Here is a 12704-nt window from a genome sequence, read left to right on the forward strand (position 1 = left end):
TTTTCAAAATAGTCTCCATTGCGGTCCACACACTATTGCCAGCGGTGCTCCAGGGATTGGATCCCTACTTTGTAGGAGGTTTAATCGTGGTTGTCAAAAAGTCCTGAACGAATATGACGTCATCATCATACTCAGAATGCTTTCCAGCTAACTGTTTCTTCATGCTGGGGAAGAGATGAAAGTCTGAGGGTCCTAGGTCAGGAGAGCATGAACAAGTTTGAAGCCGCAGTCACACACTGTTGCCATGGCAATGACTGACTTTAGTGGTTGAACTATGTCCTGATGGAACAAGACACCTTTTTTCTCAACTGTCCTCGTCTTTTTATGATAGCCACCCGTAAGTCTTGTATCAGCAGTCAAATAAACTGCAAACTGAAAATAAACCAGTCAGTTAGTCATCTGAAGAGTTGAAATTATTGCAAACAAAGCTTCATTGATCGATCATCGCCCCTTCATAGTTACGGAAGGCTATAAAACACGACGAGGAAAGCTGAGATAAAAGGTGTCTTGTTCGAAACGTTTCATCCAACCCTTGCACTTCTTTAGTTGAACTCTAATGTAAAGTAAAATAAATTTTTTGAAATTCTGACTGCCCCAATAACTATATCGAGTGACAACAACAATAACAACCCTTATCATCATCACCTTCATCATCATCATCATCATCATCATCATCATCATCATAACGTTGATGTAATATGGATCTTTCTTAAATCGATAGAATATAGAATATATCTCGAAAAGAAAAGAAATGACAGCAGAAACGGTAGATCCTCCAGACGGTGGATGGGGATGGGTTGTTGTCTTGGCATCGTTCATTGGATTTTTCATGGTTGGAGGAATTTCGAATTCCTTTGCGGTAGTGTATGTCGCGTTTTTGGACGCATTTAGAGAATCAAAGGCTGTGACAGGTAGGCTTACATGACAAAAGTCCAAATATTTTAGAGAAACAACATTTACATCCCATGCTTGATATCTATTTTTTGCATGCATTCGTTTATTACAGTTTCCGATATGTGAAGAAAAGTCAGCTTGTTTAAAATGTTCATTTAGAGATACATTTTGCCTTTTGCAATAAAAGAGAAACATTTTCGTGCAAAAAACACCACCAAAACATTGAAATAAGCATCAAACCACCGCCCTTTGTACACCTAAGATGTTATCTATATTGGGTAGGCAGAGTTGAGACAGCAAAATTATTATGACGTGGAAGGTGTGAACTTGAATTGACTTGAGGTAGTTAAATCAGAAAAATCAGGGATTTTTTTAGATTCTCCTGCCCTATCATCCAGAGGCGTTTGCGAATGTAGCCTTAGTATTAGGAATATTACCTTTTTAAAGCAGAAACCAGTGACACATATTTTACTTATTACCTCCATTTTGAAACAGGTCCTGTATGCCTATTGTCAGATATGTGCTTCACTAGTAAAACATCCAATCAGTGTACATTAATCATTTGTTTGTCCCTTCGTTAACATTTTACAGCTTGGGTCCATGGGATATTTAATATAGTCTTCGTACTGTCCACAAGTTACGGCATTGCTTTGGCTAAACGATTTGGACATAGGAGAACCGTAATGGCAGCAGGAGCTTTAACATCGCTAGGAATTCTTACAAGTGGGTTCACAACACATATATACCAGTTGTACTTTACCTACGGAGTTTTAACAGGTAAGCTTACATATTGTATTGCTAAAGGAGTATGAAGTCTTCTCTTACGAGGAGGGTATAGGCATCTTTCGTACAGGCGTGCCAAACTTGTCAAAACAAAGACAAAAACTAGCTTCGCTTTCGTTTTACAATCTGAGATATTATTTACTAACTTAAGCATCGAACTTGTCCACGGAACCTCATGCTTCAGTCGGAACACATTCAGAAAAAAGCTCTTTTGCCTACATTTCCATATGCTTTACAAACGAGGCAGGATTACGCTACAATAATGTATGTACACTGAGATGGCCGTTGTTATTTGTGCCTACACATGGTAGTGTACCGGTACATCAGTGTTGCAAGATATTCGTTTAGATGTCAAGTTGCCATCATTTCCAACAAGTGTTTCATTCCTTGAACCATTACATATTCAAACTATGAGGGTATACAAAATCTAAATATTACAGACCAAAAGTGGACGTTTATTTGTCCTGCCTCAGAGGACGACTTTGTTGTTTCTGTGATGATCTTCTGTCCTCAGCAAATAAAATTCCAACACTAGGATCATTGCAATATTTTTCTATCTTGAATATTTGGTTCTTCCAAATCGAAGCATTCAATATAAGGCTTGCTAAACATGATAAATTTAAGATAGCATGAAAAAAGTCTTCACCTTTCCAACATTAACATATCACAAAATAATCAATCGTCAATAAATCATTATTTTCATCCAGGACTTGGACTTGGCCTTGCATGTGTAACCTGTATTGAAATCGTCAGCATGTACTTCCGGAAAAGATTTACCCCTGCTATTGGACTGGCCATGGCGGGAACTGGTGGTGGTCAGTTTGTACTTTCTATTGTGACTCAGTTGATGGTGGACCTGTACGGCTGGAGAGGAATGTTACTGATTATGTCTGCCATCGGTTCACACTTGTGCGTGGCAGGGGCACTTATGAGACCTTTAAAACCAATCAGAAAACCTGAAAAGGACAAATCAGCTGCCATGGACGTTCAGAGCTTAGGAAATAACCGTGGTTCAAAGCAGGGTTTACAAAACTGATGATAGCGACTCAACGTCAATTGGATGCATTTCTACAGAATCAGAGGATATGATAGGAGACAAGGGAAAAACTGTTCTTCAGAACTGGAACAGAACATGTGTAGAACGCCTGAAGTCGCATTGTTTAGCTGTATATGACCTTTCATTGTTTAAAAATCCTGTTTTCATAATACTTTGCATAATTGGTATTGGGGAATCGTTCGGACATACTGCAACTTTAGTACATCTGGTAAGAAAGGACCTTCAATAATTCAACGCACACATGGCAAATAAAAGTCAAAAGATTTTTAACTCAAACATCTCCTTCTGAAGGTAGTATGCGTCTCGAAAATGAAAGACGTAAATTTTGCTCAAACTTTCCTCAAGGTATCTTTCAGTTATTCTCTTTCAAAATCAAGAATAAAAATCTTGGGTCACAGTGCAAATTGTGATACTTGACAAACAAATAACACGTGTGACAGATATTTGAAATTCAAAATCATAGAGGGTGAAAATTTTACTTACATGAAGAGCTTTAAATGAGCCCCAACAGGTGGTAGATCAGAAAAGAATTGTGAAAATTTGTGGTCCGATCTTCTGTCCCCAAGGTGCATTGAACGACAGATTGAAAGTGCAAACATCCAATAGGCTATTGAAGTGCTGTAATGTTGACAGGGTTCAGAACAATGCATATAAGTTGAGCAGGCTGGAGGCGTGTATGGCGTAAAATTGTTAGATTGTATCTCACTTTCTACCCATTTACTGCCCAAGTAGGAGCACTTGGAGCCATGCAAAGAATAAAGTGAAACCAATCGGACGGATTACTTTCCCTTACCTTATAACCGTGGGTGTTAGTTTATGGTGTTCTGTGCTACAATTGTGACCCTTGGACTACTTAGAGCTTTTGAAAATTTCTTATACGAACAATAGGTTTCGTTTTAAACGTGCGTTTTAATTATCCACGGTACAGAAATTATGTCATATATAATCATATATTCTTGTCAGTTGTGAAACACATATTTAAGAGTACTTAAGAACAATTCACCTTAAGCACATGGAAGATTTAAATAATTCATTTCTGGAATAGTTTAGCTACTAACTCGTATCGGTTACGCACAGAGGAATAACATAACTTAAACGATGGTACTTTCTTCCAGGTAAGACGTGCTCGTGACTTCGGTATTTCGGACACTCTTGGTGCATACATACCAGCCATGACGGGATTGGTGCAGCTAATTGGACGGCCTTCATTCGGTGCTTTGGGACATATACGAGGTCTTCACCCATCGATAATACATTCTGCTGTCTTTTGTGTCTGTGGCACTTCCCTAATTGTTAGTATTTACATGAGAAGCCTGACGGGTAAGTCGTTCAAAGCAATATAGGTACTCTATTAAATGCAAACTCTACATCGTTTCAGCTCATTCTGAAAATGAATTGTCTTTTGTTTTGATATATAAAATGTATGATTTTTCAGTGCTGCAACAAAGCAACTGAGAATGAAAGATATTTATGAAGAGTACATATAAATAATTACAAAATGGCATATACATCAACCTTTAAATTAATTTCAACAACTTCTCGCTTTAATGTCTTTTGTTTTGATTTCTTTCATCGCATTGCAATAAATATGTGTCTCAGACGTATCTAGTTGGATCGAAAATAGACACCCATGGCTTTTTAGCGGAAACATGTCTTTCGTAGGTCGTCTGGTAAAATTCGAAAGATCAAATAAAGGCATTGAAATTGAAAATTGGTACCTATAAGTATGACGATTAGAGAAATACGCTTATTTGTAAGTTCTTTTTTACAGAGAATGCTACACTATCACGCTGAACATGCCAGTCGTTTAAGTCGAGTTTCGACGAAACATTTCTTCCAATTATCATAAACATGATTCGACTACTGTGACTCTATTCTATTCCAATAATTGCTTTTTTGTTTCTTTTATGCATGTACAGCGCAAATTGTCTTACTTTCCTTATATGGTACATGTAGCGGAGGGTTCATTATATACAGGCCAGTCGTGATAAAACGCTTTCTGGGAAGAGAGAAGATAGGCCATGGAACATGTATTGTACTTCAAGTTCAAGGAGTAGCTACACTTTTTATTGGGCCACTTGGCGGTAAGGGTTGAAGTGTAATAAAAAAGTTAAACAAGACTTACCTTAAGTCGAAGTTTGATTGTAATTCTGTTTAGCTATCATGTAGTAGCTCAAGAGTTCACATTGCACAACACCGACTACTCATAGAGCATTCAGTTGTCATCCTGTAGAATGGACAAAGATGTCCAACTATATAGGGATTGCTATACCCTCTGAATATCAGAGATTCCGTATTCCCACTTAGGGCGTTTAACCTCTTGAGCTACTATATCATAGCTTAACAGAATTTCAATCAAACTTCGACTTAAGGTAAGTCTCGTTTAATTTCTCAATTCCGTATCCCTATTACTACGTGGCGCAGGTCACATGAAATGCTTACAGTTGCATCCAGGAGAGTTAATTATGGTAATTAGAAACTATTGGATAGTCTATAGAACAATCGTTATTTCCTCAAGACCTTTTGAGCAACAGATTTGACTTTCCATGTCAGATAAGTATAGTCTTATTTCCTGACGTTGTCAAGTATTTCTTTCCCAAGTTAATTGATTGACAATGAATCTGCTGCGGCGCTAGCACTTGCATCTCTAGTACTGTGAGCTTTAAATATGCTCATATCTAGTCCCACTGCAGCTAAAAAGTTTTTGTAAAACTTGCTATTCTGGCACTTGATAGATTTGCATGTTTCCCCAACATAACTTATGAACAACATAGTTTCATTTTACGCATAGCTGATGTGCGAAACATATACTCCTTCAGTACTGTAACCACACAAAATCGCATGTCAGGGGAAGTGTGAACAGGAAGTGTTAATGTACCCAAGTGGCAATATGGTTTAGACTGTTCTTTTGATCAGATCAGCAATCTCGAAAATTCAAGACGTCTTTATGTAAACCATATTACGTATATCCAGCAAGTGTAAAGTTTGACTTCTTTTAGCAGATAACAATACCAACATCATCCCTAATTCTAAAGTTAACCCCTTTTAACGATAAGTATTGGCGACCAACGTCGCAACAAGTTTAATGCAATTCCAACATCCAAGTTCCATTACATCTTGGTAGTGCGTGTCTCTCCTAAAAAAAACTGTTAAAATCTTAAAACAAGAGAGTGAGAGCCGAGCTGAACGTTGTTTCCGAACACAATAATGCTGAACGTGCCGTAATAATAGCACTATAACAAAGTCTACAGTCATAGAGTGCTCAAAGAACTTCAGAGCGTCTGCTCATGTAGCATATAGAGATTGACTAGTCCTCTGTAACAAAATGTTTCCCATCGCTTATTATATGTGTTATATTGAGATTTAGTCCCAGTTGACCATGACTTGAGCATGATGTTTGTAACATTGCTTGATAGTTCTTGATTTGTAAATGATAGCCTGAGACAAGATAAGCCATCAGAGTCATTTTCCTATTAAGCAGATGACCAGCATCCTGTTCTGTGATTGGTCAACAGAATCTGTGTAATGGAGTCTGCTATCAGACAAGCTGCCATGGCCCATTTGACTCTCTTGAATGGGAGAACAGCAACCAGCGGCAAGTATTGAAGTCCGGCGTCTACAGTGACATAAAAATATAAATTTTAAAAAAAACTCATTTATTTCATTGTAGATAAGATTTGACAAGCGGAAAACTAGATCCTGCAGAAGCCTTCCATAGCGTTGTCGGATCACAGGGGTGCTGGAAAAAATTTAAAGGGATGTCAGAACATACGGTTGTCTGAACATAAGGGTTGTCTGAACAATGGGCGGTCACCGCCAGGCCAATAGCTATACAGTCTGATGTATCCGCTGACATAACTCTTTCAGTCGTTGAAGATAACTTAGTAAGTTGCCGTGAATTGTTACAGTTTTGCTGAAGCAGGTTTTTTGGTTACAGTTTTGCTGAAGATTTCCCATTTTTTGAGTTCTCTCTGTCTGCAGGTGCTCCACCTGTTCTCACAGTGCTCGCCTTCTCCTCCATTGTACGATTACGTACACCTGGCCTGTGTTAGAGTTCCCGCTCGACACGTTCAACTTTCTGCATATCGCATACAAACGTTCAAATTCCCCTGGCACATGTAATAGAAAGTCTCTAATTATATAGAACTATAAGTAATATTGGTACTAAAAGTACAACATTTGCCCGAATTTTCGGACAAAGTTTTTTAAGTGCTGGGCTGCAGCGTAGGGTTTGCACACTGAATACTGCGTAGTAGGTGTTGATATATCGTGTGACCTGAGCTACGTAGTGATAGCGATATGGAATCATGGTTCTTAGTATCTACATCACGCTTTGGTCCCTCTATCGTTAAGGGTCAGTAATAAATAGTTTTATAGAAGCATAAGATGTAAAATTGGGTTCCGGGAATGCTACGTACGATGTTAACTGCATTTCATCATACTTTGACTATTCTTTTTAGGGTGGATGCGGGATAATTCAAATAATTACGATGGATTGTATTGGCTCTCAGGATCAGTCCTGTTGCTCACATCGGTGTTAGCCATTTTACTTCCAGTGGTTGATCGCATTTTCAAGCAACGACGCCACCAAGGAAAGCCTGAAGCCAAACATGACGATGATATAAAACCTTCATCGACCGATTAAGCTCTTACTAATGAAGATGTAGAAACATGGAGGTGATGGTGCTTTGGGAATTCTTTACTATCAGAACTCCTGATTTGCGGCTTGACCGGTCAAAGTATATCTAATCCCATATAGCTTTGCCTTGCTATTTCGTATGTAGACGTACTATTTTCGTAATTATCAACGCCGCGATTGTTAAATTGTATACCATGTATACATTTATGATCATGTTTTGTATGGCTGAATTTCTGTACTTCTTTGATATAAGCAAAATTACAAATAACAAATGACAATATTTGTCATTTTGAAATGCTATATCCAATGCATTATTTGTCGTCAACGTTTGTTGTTTGGCATCGCAAGACTCTACCATCATAATTCCCATTCCAAATCATATAGTAGTGTAAGGTTACGACTCTGAACTATAGTTACCATCGTCTTGTAACTCCAGTCTACAACAACAATAATTAAAGATTTGTAACTCAACTTGCAGAAAAAACCATTCTCACTAGATAAAATGACACCTTAAACTTGATTGGGTGGGAGGGAAGGGTTGTCTCTTACTCTTATACATCTTATACATACATTTCCTCACATTTATGGCACAAATGAATATCGTTGCTGTAGAGGGATGGCTACCGAAGGATACTTTGCAGGTGCAAAGACCAGGCTAGTTCAGGACAGACAATGTAAATATGGTTTGCCTGTGACTGTGTAGAACATAATTTGCTCTAAAGAAGAAACACTGTGAGTGAGAACTACTTGTACTGTGTATTACAACGCGTCTATCGACACATATTGCGATCCGTACCTGAAATTAGCGAAAAACTTGGGAACAAGTTTAGGACTAAGTGTTTGACCGTATTGTAAACACTCAAGAGTCCGATTACTTTTCCCAAATGCCCATTCTACAATAAGATTCTAATTCGAAAGATAATTTTGCAAGTGTATTCTATGTTTTGCGGTTTTGTGCATGAAACTAATCAGTTATGGCAAGATACGTAAGCTGCAAGGGAGACAGCTAAATTTACCGCCTGGGGATAGGAAGAATCTGAGGGAGAGGCTACTCAAAAGTTGCAAGCTACAATGGGGTTGCTTAAAGTTTAAAGAGGAAGAAGGGACTGTTCAAATATCGGGAAATGTACTGAAGCATTTAGTGTAGTTATGAGATGGTACACAAATAGAAGAAAAGAATATAGCACGTTATAAAGTAGTACAATTTTATGGAAATATGTTACAATTTGATATGCATGTATGCCTTGTATATTGACTATCATTATTAAATGAGTGATTTTTCAGTATTTCCTGATAAAAAATGGGATACTTGCCTAATCAACATGAGGAATCATCTGATTATTCGGGAGAATGTGTAAAGAAGTTAATTCTACAAAGTATACAAAACATTGGACTGCCTTAATGATAAACCCATAGTGTATTGCAAGAAAATAATTTAGAGTTTTCATGTATTTGATTTGATCTGCAGAGTTAATTTCTTTGTGATCGACTCATATTAGCGCATAGCTGGTAATTGCAACTGAGAGTGTTGGCAACACCTCGATTTAGACTATATAACTAGTATGTCTAATGCCAATGCTTCAAAGCAATTCACTGTATATCGGTCTAACTGACAATACATTAAAAACACGCCATGCAGATCATGTCCAATCTTTCCGAAGCAAGGCACAAGCCAACAGCACAAAGTTATCAAAGTATGTCTACCACTTGAAATCTAAGGACAACACATTTAATGTATACGATCAATCCTGTCGAAAGCAAGTAGTTACTAAAATGTAACCTCTCTCACAGAGAAGCTATTCATATAAATGCAGATAAGTCCAGCCTTTTAAACAAACGTACCGAGCTGGTCTCCAAGTGCCGACACGAAAACAAATTTTACTTGTCCAATTTTAATCCAACTCACTACAACAAATGGGTTGTTTTGGTGGCGACATTTTGAAACCATTTCAGAGCGTTTGTTTAACAGCGTAGAATTGTCAGCACTGATAATGTGTAGCGTTTCGGATACACAAAGATTACATCGCGTTCTCATGCTAGAGTAAGTCGATGCTTCACCATGGCACGTCAAAGAGTTTTGGTACTGTTTCTTAAGAACAAAATATACTTTGAGAATACTTTTTCCGGAACGTTGCATTTGATTTACGAACTGCGTCTTTAAGGTGTTATCAGTGGCCGATGAAAACTCCTTTTTGACTCTCGTTGATAGCTTGGCCATGAAAACGACACTTTTGGCTTGACAGTCACCTTTTCAGCATCGAATATCCTGCACGAAATTTGGTGAAAGACAACATTTTCGGTGCAAGATATAAGTGCAGGACAGTATCATCACCCTATTCTGTTAGAAAATATTGTTTTTCACTGTATTTTGCACTGACATCAATGTCCTAAGCTAAGCTCTAATTTGCTTCATCAGATGCAGAGCTGATAGCTTTCCCTTAGCCCAATTATCGAGCAAAAATGCTGTCTTCACCCAATTTCATATTGACAATATTTTCCTTCACCACACTCTTTAATAATGCAACAAATGTCCTAAACCATATTATTTACTGATAATGTTGTCCTTTAATCTTTTTAATTGACATGTCATCATTTGGCATGATGATAGCAGTCAGATGTCTACAGATGCATGGTGGAAATTATCACACATAAGCATGAAAAGGTAACTTAACTTCAAGAATCGTCCTTGTTTTATTTTGATTTGTACCATCTTATCAGCTGATTCATCGATTTATTATTTCGGTAGACATTGAAGTAAAATACTTTTATTCATGAATTATTTTTCGTTACGAACACACATGTATTTTTTGACGAATAGATAGGCTTAAAAGAATTAATATCAAACCAAACTCGATTACTACATAAACTCATTGCATTTAGCATTTCTTGTCTGAATAGTCTTGCGTAATTACCTTATGCAAAAAAACTACTGACGTTCGAAATGTTTTTGAATAAACACCTGTGAAAATAATGTTGAAATAATGAAATTGGTTTTCATCGGGTTTTCCAGAGACAAAACCATTAACTTCATATTGCAGAACAATTTCAGTTCTAGTAATACACATTTTGTTGCTATCTCAGTTGCTTGTATCTGTAGCATGGCAATTGAAAGTACAAACAATAGTCTTTAACAAGAAGCAAACATGTGTACAGTCACGTACATGAGTACAAATCTGGAAGAGTTTTGTGCTGAAGTTACTTTAATTCCTTACACATATGAGAGAGAGAGAGAGAGAGAGAGAGAGAGAGAGAGAGAGAGAGAGAGAGAGAGAGAGAGAGAGAGAGAGAGAGACTGCGTGTGTAAAGCATACTTTAATATTATGTTTTTTCTATACTGAATAATTAATAGCAGGCTACCGACAGACTCCGTGTATCACTTTTCTTATCATTCCATCTTTACATTGTGTTATTGAAGTTTAGAAAGGGGTCGTGCCTGTCAATTATATGGCCTCATGATAAGACTTTTGTACTGGTATGCAGTCATGATTCTAATCCCTCGAACTGAGAGGGCGCTGTGGGAACTTATTTGAATGAGGTATAAATAGCCATTCACCTGCATATCCGCACGCCAGATTCCAACCTTGGGCGTCGGACTGCAAGGTGGGTACATCATTTCCAATCGATCGACTTTCTCAGACAATTCCCCAGTTTAAAGTTTCGTAAAGCAATGTTTTCTTAATGTACAACATTTATTTATAAGCACGATCTTTGTATTTTCCGTTATACAGTACGCCTGAAGAAGCTCCAGTTTTGGAGCGAAACGTTGTGTCACAAGTTCATTAAATACGTTCGGACCAAACACTGGGTGTGGTAGTGTGTATCAATCAAGTTTTATATATATATATATATATATATATATATATATATATATATATATATATATATATATATATATATATATATATATATATATATATATATATGTTGTGCTGCTCCACAAAAAAGACACTGGTATGTATGTATGTATGTGTATGTATGTATGTATGTATGTATGTATGTATGTATGTATGTATGTGTGTGTGTGTGTATGTATGTATGTATGTATGTATGTATGTATGTATGTATGTATGTATGTATGTATGTATGTATGTATGTATGTATGTATGACGGTATGTATGTATTTATGTATGTATGTATGTATGTGTGTATGTATGCCAGTAGTTCCAGAGTAATGTCGTTAAGGCTGTTAGATTTCACTTTTAGATTTATGTCCGACACTCACTATTATTCATACCTATTAACCATTTGCAGCATGGATATGTCAGGATATTTGATATCGTCTTCGTTTTTTCGACAAGTTATGGAGTGGCCTTTTCAAAAAGATTTGGACATAGAAAAACTGTTATGGCTGCTGGTGTTTTAGCATCACTAGGGATTCTTACAAGTGGGTTAACGACACATGTATACCAGTTGTACTTCACTTACGGAGTCGTAATAGGTAACATTGAATATTCATGTCTCCAAAATGGTATTGCTTGAATAGTTATGCACTTTTGTACGTTTTCCTTGCTTGAATATATCGGGATCAGTAAGGGTTTCAATTCCTCATTAAAATACAAGTAAAATGGCATTGGTCAATTTTTATTCAATTTTATTTACAGCGAAGTTAGGATAAGTGTCATGCAGGAGGTAAATATCCCTCGCCAGCGAGATATATGCGTAAATGTAATGGTTCAATTACCGTTGTCGCTCTCAATTTCAAGCACAACGTTCTATTATCAATTAATGCTTTATTTCCTGGTTAAATTCAGTAAAATGACACCATTAATAGCGAAAACTCTAAATTTGGCGCAACTGTTTATGGACATATGAATATTGCACTTAATGAACATCGATTACTTATTATAGCCAGATACTGTAGATTTATTAACACACAAAAGATTACAATTCATGAGAAAAACAATATCATACTCTGCCTCTTGCCTGTCAAGAAGAAAAGTAAATGCTACAGCATAATTACATTCTATTGCATACAGAGTGCTGTTTCTACCTTCATTTTCGAAATTGATATATACACTTTGTTCAACTTAAATTTTCATATATCTTGATTTATCAGTATGCCGACTTTATTGTAACAATAGACTGCATAAGGCACAATGTATTCACGTTGGCAAATACTTTGAGCCTTTGAGCAAATGCAGATTCTGAAGTTATCATGTGTTTCAGCTTAATTTCGACCCTTACACGAGAGGCGTATATGAACTTTCAGCTATCCAAAGCCATTGTATAAAAGTAATTAAGGCCTCGAAACAGTATAATTTTGCGCGGAGCGTTCATTTGAGAACTTCAAGCGATGAATGCAGCACGCTTACGGTTATAAGATAAATTCGG

At 37.0% G+C, this 12704-nt stretch overlaps 1 protein-coding gene across 1 annotated transcript; it reads left to right on the forward strand.

The window, feature by feature from the left end:
• Window positions 1–741: 741 nt before the first annotated feature.
• LOC139116513 (monocarboxylate transporter 13-like) lies at window positions 742–7376 on the forward strand. Its single transcript, XM_070679129.1, has 6 exons — window positions 742–911; window positions 1486–1671; window positions 2385–2942; window positions 3850–4054; window positions 4654–4818; window positions 7195–7376. The coding sequence occupies exons 1-3, from the start codon at window positions 752–754 to the stop codon at window positions 2711–2713; spliced, it is 675 nt and encodes a 224-aa protein (XP_070535230.1). The 5' UTR covers window positions 742–751; the 3' UTR covers window positions 2714–2942; window positions 3850–4054; window positions 4654–4818; window positions 7195–7376.
• Window positions 7377–12704: the final 5328 nt, after the last annotated feature.

Source organism: Ptychodera flava, chromosome 17 (genome assembly GCF_041260155.1).
Source record: "Ptychodera flava strain L36383 chromosome 17, AS_Pfla_20210202, whole genome shotgun sequence".
NCBI classification, from domain to species: Eukaryota; Metazoa; Hemichordata; class Enteropneusta; family Ptychoderidae; genus Ptychodera; species Ptychodera flava.

Coding starts and splice junctions, on each gene's coding strand:
- LOC139116513 (XM_070679129.1), top strand. CDS start 752: ATGACAGCAGAAACGGTAGATCCTCCAGACGGTGGATGGGGATGGGTT. Junction 912..1,485: donor AGAATCAAAGGCTGTGACAG/GTAGGCTTACAT, acceptor AACATTTTACAG/CTTGGGTCCATGGGATATTT. Junction 1,672..2,384: donor TACCTACGGAGTTTTAACAG/GTAAGCTTACAT, acceptor ATTTTCATCCAG/GACTTGGACTTGGCCTTGCA.